General features: G+C 41.2%; 1 protein-coding gene across 5 annotated transcripts in view; it reads right to left on the reverse strand.

Annotated features, from left to right (window-relative positions):
• SORCS1 (sortilin related VPS10 domain containing receptor 1) overlaps nt 1-17,812 on the reverse strand; it is a 488,198-nt gene that overhangs the window by 136,841 nt on the left and 333,545 nt on the right. For all 5 annotated transcript variants that reach the window (XM_058671339.1, XM_004579869.3, XM_004579866.2 and 2 more), the window contains exon 6: nt 3,789-3,853. In XM_058671339.1, the coding sequence (XP_058527322.1) occupies nt 3,789-3,853 (65 nt within the window). The remainder of the gene's footprint in view (nt 1-3,788; nt 3,854-17,812) is intronic.

A 17,812-nucleotide genomic window follows, 5' to 3' on the forward strand; every position in this document is an offset into this window, starting at 1 on the left:
AAGAGTAAGATTAGAATGAGCAGCATCCTTGACACATGTAAATGACACCCGCATTTCAAAGCCAGTAAGTAACATGTATGCCTTTCACAGACCCTCAAAGAACAATACCTTTGCAGAGGTCCCTGCCCCCCCACCGAGTTCTCAACATAAACAGAAATAAATTATAAAATGTAATCTAAGGAGATCTGCAATGAGACCAAGGCTAAACTGAATAAAAATCCCAGGTAAGCATTAGCAAATTCATTCCCCCACCTGCCTTGAAACAGCCACATCAGCACATGAGGGTTTTTCTCCTGAGTTAAACATCTCAGTATCTTACCCATAAAATGCTTGAACACATTAAAATCAGAAAACACATTTTGAGCTCAAATTCAAAAATATCATTATTTTAGCATATATCCTGCAAAAATACACAACCCTAATTATATGCGCTGGACCCCGTGTCTCTTCACATTTTCTACAAAACAATCAAGAGGTGATGGAGAAATGAGGGATGATCACAATTAGGAAATGGGAAAGAAATGTCAGAGAAATAGAGGAATTCTTGCAACCACTGAGCAGCCTGCAGCATGAATTTGATGAGTATTCCTGCAAACTGTACCAGCTACGTTTGCTCCTGTCTTGCTCTCCTGTCTGCCTTATTCTCCTCCTTCCTTCCTCTTCTCACGGTTTCACCTGGAGCCATAGTTACTGACTACTCTGGAGACCTGCGTGGTGAGGATGGATTACAAAACTGAGATAATCTCATTGTCTTTCCACATTGATACAGGACAAGTGTTTTGGTTAGGTCCTTTATTTTGATTGGTAGTCAATTTTTTTCCTACTTTGTTGTGACAGGAATACCTCTTCAAATTAAATCCCTTTATTGAATTCACCTTGGATAGATTCTGAAGATGCTGTCTGTGCAAAAGAAGTCAAATAAAACATAAAATTACAACTGATATATTTCAAGCCTGTGAAAGCCGAGCCTGGGATGATGGACTGGCATTATCACTGGCCATGCTTCCAGCGAGCACAGGATAATGTTAGGTGTAAGAAATGTGCAGGCCATGAAGAGCAATGGCCTATTTGCTTCTAGGATGTGAGGTTATGTGTATTATATGTCACAAACCAGAACGCATCTGGGATGCTATCAATTCTACTTAGAGCCATTGAAACAAGGGGTGTGATCAGGGAGACAGCCCCTACAGCTCTCTCATTACTTGTCTTTCATGGGACTTTGCAAACTGGCAGCATCAGTGTCATTGGGGAGCTTGTTAAGAACGCAGAATCTCAGGGCCCTCCAGAATCAGAATCTACATTCTAACAAGATCTCTGGGTGAGTCACTTGCCTGTACAAGTCAGAGATGCAATGTTCCAAAGTTTTCCAGCAACTTGGTGAAGGAGATGAGATGGCCAGATGGTAACCCTGACAACTGCTCAACTAGGCAATCATCCAGTATCTACTTAGCAAGCTCCCTCTATGGGGAAACACTGTGGCATGATCTGGAAAAATAATGTTAAACAAATATACACATGGCCCAGCTCTCAGGAGACTTGCAGAAATTGAGAAGATGTCATCAAATAATGACGTAGATGGAATGAAGCAATTTCAAACTGCGTTTACTTACAATAAAAGACAGCTGGACAAAAGAAAACAAAATAACTGATTTAGATTGAGAGTTCAAATAAAGCTTTATCAGGAATCTAGTATTCAATTTGAGGACTGCACAGTCCACGTGAGGACACATACTGAATTGGTTCCGGTTAGGGCAATGGAGGAGGGCATTCCAGGTGGGGAAAACGATAGCTATCAGGTCCTAGCTGCTCAATTTAAAATCCTGCTTGCTAAGGAACTGAAAGCGAGCACAGAGGCCGGGAGAAAATGTGGAAGGAGGGGTCCAAATGAGCTTAGGCTGAGGAAGCCTGCTGGCACCTCACTGCCAGAGAGCTGAAGGTCAAGGCAAGTATTTGCCATTTATCACAGAGCACTGGGAAGTCAGTATGAGCTTTAAACCAGGTGAGGCGTCATGATCCCTCTATAACAAAACTATTCTCTCTGCTGGGTAGTAAGAAATAGATGTTAGAATCCAAGACAAGATATTCTTTCCAGGAAATGGAGTGGTCACTGCAAGAGACACCTTCTTGAACCTCGAACAAAGAAACTCTTACGTATAGAGCTCACATGAGGGTAGGAACAGTACTGGGAAGATACCACACGCAGTCTGGCCTGGGTTTACAGAGGACAAGCCTTGGACACTGGTCTATGTCCCCACTGACTCTGCCAAGCAACATATCCACGCCCCAAAGGGCAAGCAGAACCCTAGAGTATACACAAAGACCATGCACGCTTTCTGCAGGGCTTGGGTTACAGAGGTAACCTGTATCTTTTGCTTCTGAGCCGGTACAGTACAGGAATGTTCTGCCTTTGCATTCAAGAGAGTCAAGAACAGGTTGACAGGTACCTTAGCATTGTAAGGAGGATATTTCAGAAACAAGGGATGACTCAGAAATTAGATTCCATCTCCCTTTGGCTCAATGCTAGGCAACCTACAGTGGCTTTATTGATGTATGGTAATTCTGCATGGTCTGTTCTCTCTTTCCTCTATACTGGACAGAGCTTTTGTCTCTTTTTTTCCTTCCTTATTCCTTTTCTAGATGTTTTCTCTTTATTCTTGTTGGCTTTTATCATTCTCATCTATCAGGCTCCATCTTGGCCCCAGGGGTATTTCCACAACTTCTCAGAAAAGAGGAAAGAAATATCAGCTGTGGCTTAACTGTGTGACAAATCAGCCCCTGTGTGCAATACTTCTATGCATTGCCTTGTCTAACTCTCCCGGCATGGGCTCTTCTGTCCTGAATTATACACCATCTAACTTTAGGTATATTTTCACTTACATTGTCTATGCCTCCATTTCCTAAGTTGAAAAATGGAAATAACAACCTACAAAGTTGTCATAAGGATTAACTGTGTTAAAGAATATAAATTGTGTAGCACAATTCCTGGTAAAGGCGACTGCTAAATCAATGTTAGCTACCACAGTAACCATTATTATTAAGTAATTTAACATATGGTCAAAGAGACAGAGGCATGGAGTATACAAGCAGCTTTTCCAAGGAGACAGAATTGGTGAATGAACCACCGACACTTCCAGGCTTAGGTCTGAAATCTGCTTTTGTCACTGTCTTCCCTCCTTATCTCGAGCAAAAGCCACAGTACCTGAGGTTAAGTTCTAAACCAGCAAAACCAGCATGCTTTCTTGACTGGGAAAGGACAAACAAAGCCCTCCCCCGACCCCCCACAAAAAAAAGCGGCAAAGAACTCAAGCAAGTTCTCCTCATGTCTCTTAGGATGGGGACATGAAGAACTATTCTCCATTTTTTACTTTTTTCTCCATGTATTTTGTGAATCAGCAAATGAGACAGTAGCCTTCTGCCTGGATAATATCTGACAAAATGAAAAAAAAAATAAAGCACAATAACTGCTCCAACCACAACAACAATAACAAAATACTGCAATAATCAGAGTACGTAGGCTTTCTAATTACCTGGAAATACCTCCATTAGGTTATAGAATTGTGCTCTTATCACCACTACCCAAATACACCTGGAATTTCAGGTTCAAATGTATATCTGTAAATACATACAGGCATACGTATTTATGAAAATGATTAAGATCATTCTGGATGACTAGAGAAAAGATTTCCTGCCCATGTGATTCGGTGTACTGCTTCTGTGGTAACATAGTGCACCACAGACTGATAGAAACACCATTACTACAAAGATTGGGAGAACATTGGTTTACTTACGACCATCCACAGTTCGGGCCTCAAGATGGATGAGGTCTGGCTCCTTGTTTGACGCCATCACAGACCTAAAATTGGAAAAATATGAAAAGGAACATCCACATTATAGACATCACACATGCTTCAAGTCATCTGTCATTCACAACCCCGGGCTCCTACCTCATAGTCCTTGGAATACATCTACTTTCTGTGGACATATAGAGCCTGACAGCAAAGTCTCACTTCCAATGAAAACACTATACAATCTTTATTTGATGCAGGCTAGTTTGAACTTTAGCAAGAATAACATGTGCCATTAGTTGGGCTTGCACATGAAAGTCCTCTATATGCAGTAAGTATATTTTCCTAATAACCCTACTACTAACATATGAAAGACCTACCAGCTAAGCATATTACTTTGGTTGGGTGACTTGAACAATGATTCATACAGCAAGACGAGCAAATTAATTTTTCCCTTTGTTTGACACTGTAAGGATTACATGTCTATGAACTAAGAACCAACCCTGTAACCCAAACACAGCAACACTCTAAGAAAAAGTGACTGTAATGTTTGACTCAGAGCATGGGGAAAACACAGGTGCATTTCACTTCCTGGTATGTACCTGAAGCCGTGTGTGTAACTAAAATCAAAGCTGATTTGAAAAGGCCTTGCAGGCATATACTACTTGGTGTTATCTTGCCGTGAGCGATACTAAATTGAAAATAACTTCTCTGCTGCATACACAATGTGTCCAATCATACTTTATCTCTGGAATTTGTATACAGTCAGATTAACTGAGCTTCAGACTTTCTGTACTTTCATAAGGTCAAGATTTGCAGAATCTTAATTGGCTCCATTTTTACATGGAAAATAATTAAATGCCTCTGAACCGGTTTCTCTCTTTGTTGTCACTCAACTGTGTTATCCAATGTCTGTGAGAATAATGCAGATATTAAATCACTCAACACTTCCTGTACTTAGCTGAGTCCTGAACAGTAAGTCCCATGTCACGTGTGCAGCCTCTTCTCAGCTACAGGCGCCACCATTCTCTGAAGTGCCATATCCTATCCCTCGTGCCTGTCCACCTGGGAGCCGCTGCAGCTCCTGCTTGGGAGCTCTACCCCAGCTTCCCTTCATCCTCCTGTACCCCATTCGTGGTACAAATGAGACATTATTTCTTCCATTAAAAATGTCCAAATAGCAACAAGGAAAGTATTTCCCTCCCACCAAGAAATACTTCTTTTGTTTATTTTAAATCCTCTAACTTATCCATCAAATAGCCATGCATTTAGCAGAGCCATTAAGAAGCCTTGGCGTTTTATTAGTGTGTCTGGGTTTATGCCTCACTCATATTGGGAACTGCTATTACCTGCCAGTGTGGACCACAAGGGACACAACTGTCGACTCAAGAGAGTGGGTCCCTCTCACGTGAGATGCTTAGATTGAGTTCCTCATTTTGGCTCCTGCCTAATGCCAGCCATCATACACATTTGGGAAGTAAAAAGCACTGGATGGGACCTCTCACACTCATCTCCACCCCCACACCCTCGTCTTTTGAATAAGTAAGCCAAAATATTTCAAAAGATATTTATGATAATTTATATTAAATTACTGTGTCTGTCATTTTCATGGGGTGAAAATAACCACCCTCGCTCAACACAGACATAGGTACACAAACACACATAGACCAAATAAAGCTACCATAGGAGCTCAGCTCTAAATATTTCACAGGCACACCTATAAAACTATACATAATCATATCGACAGATTGACAGATTAAAGGCAGGGCAGGAAGGAAAGAACCAAGGAAGGGACAGAGAGGGAAGAAAGAAAGAAGGGAGAAAGGAAAGGGAGACGGTACAATGGTCTATGAATTCTTTGAAATAAGTACAATAATCTAGTGTAATTTGCAGAACTTCTCCTATTTGAACTTTTTCCCAACACAAAGAGACTGCGACTTAGCTGTTTAGTCACTCCTCATCTGTGGAAAATCATTTCCTGAAGGCCCTATTTTTGCTGTTAGTAGGTTTTCCCTGATTGACACAGGCCTGGAATTCAGAGTCCATACTTAAAATAGGAAATCCTGCTTCTTCCTTCTGGTCCCAGGGAGCAGAACTTTCCTAATGAGGTATTTATAATTCCCCCCCCCCCCAGAAACACTTCATATCCATTTCGACAGAGGGATACAACAGAAAGTGACCCTCTCACCATCATTTCAGGTAAGGGCTGCAGGGGCTGCTTGCCTATGGCAGGTGGCTCTCTATCTTCCCAGTGGAAGTACTGATGACCTTCATGGGTGATGAGAAGGTCACAAGGCTCAACAAAACAATGAGCTACCTGGAAAAATGTCAACTGGAAAGCTCAGCAATTAGCTAGTGTTTCAAGGTATTAATGAGTAGTTACAGGTTACCCATTTGTTCCCCTTGCCTGCTGTTCAGAATGTCTTCAGGAAATAATTGCCACCTTTTATTACCAGGCGAAATCTGGCATCCCAGAAATGCAATGATAAAAACTAGCAGCTCAGGGGAGGCTTACGGCCCAGTGTTTAACTGGAAACAGAGTATGTCAGTTACAGCCTCCTCCCTCAATGCCAGCTGGCTGTGAATGCAGACACTGGGAGACAGCAGGTGATAACCAAGTAGTCGGGTTCCTGACACCCACATGGCGGATGTACACTGAATTCCAAGCTCCTGAATTTAGCATGGCTAGGTCCTGACTATTGTTGGCATATGCAGAGAAAATCAACTGATAAAAGTTCATGTGAGTGAGTGAGAGAGAGAGAGAGAGAGAGAGAGTGTGTGTGTGTGTGTGTGTGCGCCTTTCAAATAAATAAAATGAATTAGAAAAAAATAAAAGCAGAAAGTCTATTGGCTTGGCAGGGTTTAGCACAACCTGGATATTCAACAATCGCTTGGATCCTGCTGTAGCTCTCTGTGCACGTCTTTGTCAACAGCAGCGATAATGTTTAAAGATCGTGCATTACTGGGAAGCACAGGAGTTGGCTGTTTGCAGTAACACTTATTCCCACTCTCTATAATGAGAGGTAAAAGCAAAAACAATAGAATCCTTCATTTTACAAACTCTAGTATGGCTGATCTATCTGCTTACTCTGTTTACTTTGCTTTTTCACCTACAGTAAAACTACAACAACCACAAAATAAAACTTAAAGATGAAAGTGTTTCCAACAATTTTTATTTGCCAATGTGCTCACTGTTAGTGTTCTAGGAGTTTCTTGAACACTTAAAAATGATATTAGGATGAACTTCGGCTTTGGCATCAACACAGAGTTTATTCAAGAATGCACTCCAAATGATCTTATTTTCCGAGTTAGAACCCAAGATTCGCTTCAAGCATATCTAGACAAATATGATAACAATTTGACTTCTGGCCTTAAAACTAAAGTGTTGAGCATTATCGCGTTATAATCTAGATCATTGTATCTGCACCACGTTTTACCAGATCTTTTCATATAAACAACTCAAACTGTACTGCACTGCATGGAAGCAGGCAGTCTATCCTTTAGCGCAAAGTTCTCTGTGCATACTGAAGTGTGCAGAAGCATGTTTCATTAATAATACATGGAAAATATTTTTGCACTGGTCAATGTTTACTGTTATATCTGCTATACAAGGTTATTCAATTCTGGGACTTGGAAAAAATCCCTCCATATAAATAAATAATGAAAACTATGGTCCAAGATTGTTTCCTTATACACAAAATCACAGGTAGCGGTGTTCTGTATATCCCTCCAATGCATTTATCTCCAACTAAACAAATAAATTTCCTTCTCAAACTGAACTTCATGGAAGGAGAGAGGGCTCCCTGTGCCTATGCATACTCTGGAGAGTTTGCCTGGAATTTTCCCTCATTCACCTTCTTCTTTTATAACTCTTCTCACTGTGGCTCAAATTTAGATGACTAAGGTTGAAAATGTTCCAGTTAAGCCTAGTTGGTTATCCCTTTGAGACTTACATAACCATGCGTTTACTTTAGAATAGCATAAAAAAGACACAATTCAAGTGTCTAGTAAAGGTCTGGCATATAACGAGGGCTCAAAGACGCAGCTAACTCCCTTATTTTCTTCCTCTTTATTTCAAGACACAAGTGGGGAATATTAATACTCAAGTAAAAAATTAAATTTAATCTTGATCTTAAAAAGTTCTTGGTATAATATCACAGAGCTCACTAATGACTTATAAATATGAATCTAAATCAATGGACAGAAATGCCCATGCTTAAGTGAACAATTATATGAAAAATTAAAAATTTATTTATTTGTCTGCTTATCCTATGAGACACTCTGTATAAGCACAAGGGCTCCAGATTTCTGGCTCTTACGAGTTTTAGGGAAGGAGATGAGACAATGATCGAATGATAAACACTGCAATATTTAAGATGACTTCTGAAGACACAGGAAAAGTGGAATTTTATCTGAAAGTGGAGACACAAAAAAGGACGGGCCAAGAAAGTTTACAAGCAAACAGTAATCTCCAAGGGTATGACACAATTTACTCAAGGCACAGAAGAGGAGGAAGAGCATTTTATTATTTAGGAACAAGTAGCAGGTATTAAGAGCATAACTCAGAGAGGAGGAGCCCCACACGTCCCTACTAGGAAGGCAACAGACTGGAACTAGAAGTATATCAGACGACATGAAAGAAGCGTCCAATCACAGAACAGCAGCAATTGTGAAAGCCACAAAATGGCACTGAAGAGTCATGCAGGTACATTTATCAACAGCTTAAAAAAAAAACAAAACTAGGAGCTAAATTTCTCTGTCTGGATTTCCCATCACGTGACAGTCCCAGCTGAAATCCACAGGTCAGGATGGGTCAGCCGTGTTGATGAAAACAGGACAGCACTGGCTGCAGATGCACGTACCCACTCTCTGAGGATGGCATTCACATTTAGGAGTTATTTAGGAATAAAACCGAAGGATTATCAAAGACCGAAATATGAATAAAAATAAATTATGCAAGGATACGGTGCACCAGTGATGAGAGCAGAGCAGTGCGGCCCTGGCCTTCTGAAATACAATCAGCCCGGTGCAGGTCTGGCAGGCATTTTCTACAGAGAAACTCAGAAATGTCACCAGTTTATCATTCTCCTGGCATTTCATCTGAGTTTATACCAGCTTAATATAGTGCTCAATAAATGCTGCGGATCCACAAAATGTCCTGATGTAGATAACCGTCAAGCAAGTATTAGAAAATAAACAGCATGATGGGACAGTGCCTATTTATTCAGATTTCGAATGGCAGTTAATGGCACACAGAGGAATGAGAGGGGAGGATGGCAGGACGGAACCACTGTCTTCCTCCTCCTTGTGTTAGGCAAAGCATTCAGGTAAACTTGGGCTTCTCCACGCACAATGTCACTGCAGTCAAGTGGCAACACAGAGAAGAAACAACATGCCTGGCAGATACTTGCAGGTGGAAACCTTGACACCCTCACCCACTGTCAAGGGTTTCCCCTTTCCTTGCTACCGTAGTTAGGCTCCTGGCTGAACATCATGAGGACTAACCTGGCTGAAGACACAGCTTTTATTCTAGAACAAAATAGCTTACCTGATGTTTCCATCTGCTGTACACCAAGGGCAAACAGGCTAGCTAAAATAAAACAGCAGTCCAAAGGTATTGTTTCAAACTGGTTCTTGGGCCTAAAAGACACAGTTGTGTTCTTTTTTTATTCCTGTGGTCCCCACCCTGTCACATCGTTTTTCCCAGAAAAAAAGTTGCCCGTTCACAGTAACAAAAACATAGATAACCAAATCAACAAATAGAAACAGGAAGGCCAACTGAGTACCAGCACTGTTAGCAACCTAAAGCTCATCAAATTCTGTGTTCCCCATTCCAACAGTTCATTTTTGTGATGTTTGCAACACAGTGTGTGTACCTGTGTGTGTATAAGTGACTTTGAGCACGTGTGCATGTGTGATAATGGGACCTGAAGGGGGAAGGGGAGGACGCGCATTGCTTGGCAGAAGGAAAGCTGAAAGTATAAACAACAACGCTGTGAAAGAAGCAACCTGCCTCTGGAGACGTCATGGTATCCAAATCTAGAGAGGTCAAGACAAACCTCCCTTCAACCCTGCTCCTACTTTCTCTTCCAATGTAATGGATCTGTTTATTCCATTTGGTTGGCATTTTTCTGTTTTCTTTTTAGTTCACTCTGCTTCTTTCCTCCATATTCTAATTTAGTTGATTCCCAAATCTGGACGTGGAGTCTAAACAGATTATGGGGACTGTGACACAATCAAGAGGCCTATTTCCACAGAAGGAAATCACAATGCTAGTGAATCGCAGAGGAATTCATCCAGCATGATTACAATGGCAAGGACTGAGATAACGGAGGTCTCCTTTTACTGTTGTAAATGTTTGTGGTATCACACCTTATATGTTTTAGCTAATCACAATCACTGATAGATCCAGCAAAAGGTTTCACACTGGAACATAAAATTAACAGAATAAATCTTTATTATATTGTAACCTACTGAATGAAAATATCCAATATATTTTGTTATTGTCTAGTACCATATGCAAAAGAAAATGTATATAAATTTGGGCAAATTCACTGAAAATACAGGCAAAAATGCATGATCGTAGTCACCTCCTGGGCAGTTTCAGCAGTGAAAGTGATAAAACCAAGCAAACTTACCCTCATCAATGATTTTTACATTTTCATAAGGAAGATTTATATATGCCATACTATTGGAATTAAAAATACTTCCATTATTAACAGAAAAAATATTCAATCTGAAAAATAAAGTGTCAGGTGGTGACACAGTGAATATTTGCATATCATAAAGGTAGAAAGAGGAGAGAGTAGGATTGGGGCAGGGAGATCACCTGTTTTGAAATCTTAGAATACTGTCACCATTTTACTAAGACTTCCAGAAAAGCTAGCACTGCGTTTGTGGCCAAAAGAACTGTGGAGTGGGGTGGGGTGATGCTCGTGTCAACGTGAAGATTCAGTTGCCAGGACAAGGGTTACAGGACCTGTTTCAGAAATCAGGTGTCTCAGCAACAGAAGAGAAGACAGAGTCTTTCCATTTCTGCAAAGACGTCAGACTGGAGAGCAAGCTGTATGTAACTTCAAAGAAATCAAAACGGGAGAGTTTGCCACTGGAGGTAATCTGATCAATGAAAATTACATTCTTTCAGAAAATTCAAGAAACGGCTATCTGCAATGTTTGTTTGAATACATTGGGGGAAAATGAGCAGTCTCTCAGTACATGATAGATACATATTGTGGAAATGCACCAGAGTATGCACATATTAACTTTAGAGACAACAGACTCAAAGGAAACGAAATTGGAAGCCAAATGCAATCAAATGTTCTAGTTCCATCTCACCACACCTTGGTGAGTCAGCTGGATACCTGTGAGAAATGAAAAAACCTGTGAGCGGATGGGGCCCAGTAACTCAGCATGCAAATTGTTCTCCAAGCTGAGAATTCTGGGGGCATCCCTCGTGCTTCACACCGGGCTGCTCAGACACCTAAGCAGGAACTATTGTTTCAAAGGGATAATAAATAAAAATTTAAAACTTACTGAAGGGCCCTGCAGCATGGCCTAGCGGCTAAAGTCCTCACCTTGAACGCACTGGGATCCCATATGGGCACCGGTTCTAATCCCGGTGGCTCCACTTCCCATCCAGCTCCCTGCTTGTGACCTGGGAAAGCAGTCTGGGATGACCCAAAGCCTTGGGACTCTGCACCTGCGTGGGAGACCCGGAAGAGGTTCCAGGTTCCCGGCTTTTGGATCGACGCAGCACCAACCATTGTGGTCACTTGTGGAGTGAATCATCGGACAGAAGATCTTCCTCTCTGTCTCTCCTCCTCTCTGTACATCTGACTTTGTAACAAAAACAAATAAATCTTTAAAAAAATTACTGAAAATGTATATTATTCTTTGTATAGTTCTAGCCATCAGCAGTGAATCAAACAGGACAATCTCTTTACCTCATGTTAATAAGGAGTAGAGGGAAATTTAAAAATAAAAATGAACATGTATCTTAGGTCTTGATAACACTTTTTGAAAGCTATGTAGTGAAAATATGGATATATATATCAAAAGATTTAACTAATCAAACGAAACTGTTGTCACACGATGTTGACCAATGACTGGTGTCCATCAGTTAAGTGTGGGATGGATGACACACAGGGCTTCAAGGCTATGCCCTTGTCAGTACATGGCTCATCAGCTGTTGACAACTTGGGTAAGAACTCATTCTGTGGACCTAGAGATTTCACATATGACATGATTTCAAGAAAACCCATGACAAGACAAATAACAAGAGCTAATGTTAGCTCTGAAAGCAATTTACTTGCTTAATAGTGTATATCTAATAAATGATGCAATCAGATTGCAACTTAGTTTAAGTCCTTCATGACCTTATCTATTGTCTGCAGAAAGGACAGTACCAACATGAAGCATTATGTGTAATAATATATAACAACATGACCTCATAATAAAATTGGTGTGAAGAATGAAGGAAGGAATGTGCACAGCTATTGCTCCCTTAGGTTGCACTGAAGCATTCTTTAGAGGTGGATGGTGTGCTTACCATCAACTGCGCAAGCCTCTCACACTACAAGTAAGCAAGCAAAGACTACAAAGGAAAAACACCCCTGCCAAGTTCACTCATACAAGGTGGGAACTTGCAATCCAGGTCCTTTACTGCCTGCAGGGATCCTTCTCAAAGATGGAGTGACAGAGTGAAGGAGAGAGACAAAGAGAGGAGATCGAAACAGAGAAAGAAAGAAATCACCTTCAATTTATCCTTCTGTGTCTCAGAAAAACAATTAGTCTGAATCCAGCAGATGGCACACACGCTTTCCAATAAACACGTGAACAACAGAAAAACCTGACATTTCAACCTCCTGCAAGGGTTACATATGATGGGATTATTGCAGTACGGGTCCAAATGCATTTGAGGTTGTTCTATGTCTTAGAGACCAGAATCAAACGGTATTGTATTTCTTTAGGTTAGGCATCAAATGACAAGGTTTTAAGTTTGAGGGTAACTTCCCTGCAGCAAGCCAATATGTTCTGAGCTATCTGGAAAACAGTGTCAGTCTCCACACGGACGGCCAGGTGCTGGGCCCTCAGGCAAGGCTGGTTTAACCACCCTCGTACTGGCTTCTCCATTTTTCATCAGCTTGTTAACGACCCTGGAAATTTCTTTTTTTTCTGGAAAACTAGCTTAAGAGACCATTGCCCATTGCATCCCCACTGAGAAGGGAAATGCAGTCAGTAAGGCTTCAAGGAGAGCTAGGGCACAATTGGGTTAGATGGAGGAGGAAATGAGATTCACTCCCACCACAGGGACATGGGCCCTTTATACAAGCTCTTCTTCTCTGGTGCTTTCTTTATCTTTCAAGAATTTCTAGTTGCAAGCACCCTGTGTGAAGGGATTTGGAACTGGTCAAAGATAAGGATGCTACTGTGCAAAAATGCCTTCAAGTCTATGCCAGCTTGCTTCTGAACTGGATGGTCAGGAAGAACAGTGCGATAACGTGAAACAAAACACAGACCTTTTAACTTCCGGCTCTGTTTTTATTATTATTTCATTGCAAATGTGAATTTTTTAGTTTAACTTGAAAATCTTAGCGTAATGTAAAAAGAAAGATAGTGGACAGGAAGGAAGGAGGGCAGTTGGGGGCCGAGGGAGTGAAGAAGTTGATAAAGAGATGACAGGAGAGTAGAACGGCAGATGAAGGGGTTGGGGACATAATAAGGATGATTAGAGTAGAGCGAAGGAGGGGCAGAGAGATCTGAGTCGCCGTGGCCTTCCCCCAGTGGTTACAGCACCTTTCTGTTGTTTCTCTGCCACCGGTAGTTGGAATAATGTCTCTGATAACAGAGATGCTCTTACTCACAATTTGTTCAGAAATCAAAAACAACAACCGCTGAGTTCTTACCTGCCTTGACTCTCACAGGAAGAACCTAATTTCATGTGGCATCACAAATATGCTGAGCTCTGAAGCTGTTGACAGTGAGGTCAAATGCATGACTTATTCCTGACACATCTATGTGCCATCTGTCTGGGATTGCTCACTTTGGCAACTCATCTTCCCTGGCTAATGAATTCCTCAGAAAAGACAGACCACTTATAATAGGTATGAGGAAGAGCTGGTCTGTTCTCCAGGGTAGTGATGCAGAAGCCATCCCAGGCACATAAATATTCTAACATGTTTCATCTTGTCACAATAGAGTCATAAAGCTGCTCTGTTCAGTACATGATCATGGCTTTGTAATTTAATTATTGGTAGTATTTGTCTTGTGGGACTTTATCGCTTTTAGCTTCAGTTCATGTAAAACCCATTGCCATCAATCTCAGAGGTGCAGGTTCTGTCCCCCACCTCAGGGCACATCTTGCCTGTGCCTGTGAAAAATTTTGACAGCTCTCTCTAAATTATGGAATTGTTCTGTTTAGAGGTCAACAATAAAGAAACTATGTGGACAAGCTCATGTTTCCTTGTTATTATCTTTAAATGAAGACAGATCCTGACAGATGGCTAGAGTTCCAATCTCACTCTAAAAACTCTTATTCAGTTCTTTGGTAATGTTTTGCTGGAATTCCTGCAAGTCACAGGAGGTCAAATGGCAGCTTCTAAGTTTTGAGTAACGGGATTCTTTCTCTTTTTTTTTTTTTCGAGTGGATGTATGTATTTCACAGGCAGAAATATTAAGAGACAGAGACAGACATAAAGAGACCTTCCATGCACTGGTTTACTCCCCAATATTATGATAGCTATGCCTGGGTCAGGAAAAACCAAGTACCTAGAACTCCAGCCAGCTCTCCTACGTGGGTGGCAGGGCCTTTAGACCATCTACCACTGTTTTCCTGAATCCATTAGCAGGGAACCAGATCTGACAGGAAGTAGCGGGTACTTGAACCAGCACTCCAATATGGGATGTTGGCACTACAACAGCATAGGCAGCTGCAAAAGAACACCAGTGCCTGCTACACTCTGATGTAGAAACACACTAGCTCTAGGTACATGGATTTACTATCTTACAATTGGTTTTAGAGTTTGAAAATTATTATTATGTGCACTTTAACCTTTTTTCTACTCAAATAATTCACTCATTCATAGATTTGTTCTCCATACAGCCTTGAATTTGCTATTTCCAACATAGTTGTGTGCTAAGAAAATCCTATCAAATGTTTGCGACATTCTCAGTATGCCTCCCTTATTTTCAACTCACTCTTCAAATATTTACTGAGCAGTGATTTTATCCAAGTGCCCGTTTCTTCTTTTAACTTGAGTATGTCTGGAATCAGTAGGTATGATACAGTTGTTAAAACATTATAAGCTGAAAGTGGGCATTTATCCTAGTAGGGAAGATGTCCGCAACTGAGAGCAGAGACACTCAGTTCAGTTCCTGACCTGAGCTTCTTGCATCCCACACAGAAGGCCTGGAGTGAGCCAGGGGATGGCAGTGAGTCAGTGGGCAGGACCTTCATTTGTCTGCCTCTCTTTGTCTATGTGCGTTCTTTTGGGTTCATTCCCCAAGTGGCTGCCCTGGCTGGGGCTTGGCCAGGGTAAAGCCAAGAGTCAAAAACTCTATCTGGGTCGCCCATGAGGGTGGCAGGGACCCAAGCACTTGGTTCAACCTCTGCAGCCCTCTCAGATATATCATCAGAGTACTGGATCAAAGTACACCAGCCAAGACTCTTAACAGAGATTCATAATGGATCGCAACACTGCAGTCAGAGGCTCAATCCACTGCACCATGACACCAATCCCAGAACAGGATGCATTATATCCATTAATGCTATACATCAGCACTGGGGCTATAGGTTATACAAAGGGACAATATGACTCAACCAGAAGAGAAATATCTCAATATATATCATGTAACATAGAAAATGTTTTTCAGTTTTTTTTCAGTTTTTTAATAAAAAGATTTGATTTATTTGAAAGACAGAGAAGGAGAGAGGGAGAGAGACACAGTCATAGAGAGATCATTTCCATTTGCTTACCAACTCTCCAAATGCCTACGACAGCTGGAGCTGTGTCCAGCCTGAAGACAGGAGTTCGAAACTCAGTCTGGATCTCCTACATGTGAGAGAGAAAACCAACCTGTTGCTTCACATGAACAGCAAGTTGCAATTGGGAGCAAACCAGAGAAGCAAACATAGGCACTCTATCTGACAGAGAATGCCAGTGTCCAAAGTGGAACCAACTACTTTTCCAAATGCTAACCTCTTCATATTTTCAGGGAGATACTTATCCTGTTTACCATTGTATTCTGGAATTCTATCAGGCTAAGAAATCATATATGGTTTTAAAAGATGTAGACAAGTGGCAACTTTTTATAGACTATATATAGATCACAGTGTGCAGACTATGGTGATTTTGTGTCAAACTTAACTAGAGCTGTATTTAACAATGTTACCACAAGGTTTCAATCAGAATTAGACACAAGGAACTTGGTAATAATTCGAAGCCCAGAGAGAGGCGGACACCACCACGCCCCTCTGAAGCTGGTTTTGATTGGAAGGGAAGAGTGGCCAATCAGGGGAAGGCAGGTGCTGGTTTGTCAGATCTCTTCCTTTCCCAATTCAAAATTTGAACTTTTTTTCAAACTGATGGCTTTCTGTTTCATGTTTGGCAATCAGCAGCTGATCGGGGTGATGAACTGTGGCGGGCCCTGTACTTGTTAGTACATATAGGAATCTGGTCTGGGAACACCTCAAAGTTTCTTTGGGGATCCCCCCAATCGAGATGGCGGACTTAGAACCCTAACCAAGAAAAGATGGAAGATAGAACAGGTCAATCAACCACCTCAGCTATATGTTGGCAGCGAAATACTGGACAAATGGAGACTATGATGGACTATGTCAATCAGTGGATTCTTCAACAGCCTCATCGTGCCTGGAGTAGCGAGACTGGCAGCGATTCATAACTGGTGAACGATCAAAACCACTTGAGCAAGGATCTCAGAGCATGCCCCACATCCGGGACCTGGGGTAGGTGGGAGACTGGGTGGGGCTTCACCCTCCATATTCCCTTTACCTCAGATACATGAAGGAAACAATAAGGAAATAGTGGTCTTACCCACTTTCCTATAGCCCTTGTACCTTTTTACCCTAATTAACAATGTAAAGATTGCCAAAAATATTTTTAAAAAATCTGTATGCCTTAACGTTTTGCCTTTTTTTTTTTTAGGGCAGAAGAAGGAAAGGAGAGACTTTCAAAGAGTTGGTAAGCCAGACCAAAGCCAGAATCCAGGAACTCCATCTGGGTCTTCCATGTGAGTAACAGGAATCCATGTTGACTTAGCAGTCATCTGCTGACTCCTATAGGCATGGTAGCAGAAAACAGAATCAGAAATGCAGATGGGAATTGATTCTAGGTACTCCAAAACGTGATGCTGGCATCCCAGATGGTGCTTCAACCCTATCCTTCCTTTGGATATTAATCAACATTCATTCACAAGATAATACATTTGTTTAATCTAAATCATCTAAATGTAGACTAAATATATGAAGATAATGTTTCAATGAACATTTTATTGTTGAAGACTATAAAGCCCAAAGAAATAAAATAGCCCCATGCCACATTCTTTGAAAACAGAAAACAGGGTTCTAGAAAAGGCATTCCAAGTCCAGAACTCTCAATCTTAAACAGGAAAGACTATCTCTTATTGACAAAAGGCAACATTCAAGAGCAGTTCATGATTCAACAAGCAAGAACAACCACATAGTAAGGCATGATAGAAACCCAGAGACCCTTGCATAAGAAGACTAAGCAGATTGGGATCACTATTGCCAAGTTCATTTCTTTTAATACAACGAACGATTAGGAAGATACACTTTTGAAGATGTGTTATGCATGCACAGAGATCTGTGACAGCACATACTGTGATCCATTACATAATACCTATGACATGCTCAGATTCAAATTCAGAGGAGAGGAGAAAGATAATTCTTTTATCCATAAAAACCAGAAGAAGCAACTAAGTCTTCATGATAACAGGTAGGACTCTCACCTAAAGCCATAAAGGGTCAACACTGTTATCCTATTCATGAC

This window comes from Ochotona princeps, chromosome 13, assembly GCF_030435755.1.
Source record: "Ochotona princeps isolate mOchPri1 chromosome 13, mOchPri1.hap1, whole genome shotgun sequence".
NCBI classification, from domain to species: Eukaryota; Metazoa; Chordata; class Mammalia; order Lagomorpha; family Ochotonidae; genus Ochotona; species Ochotona princeps.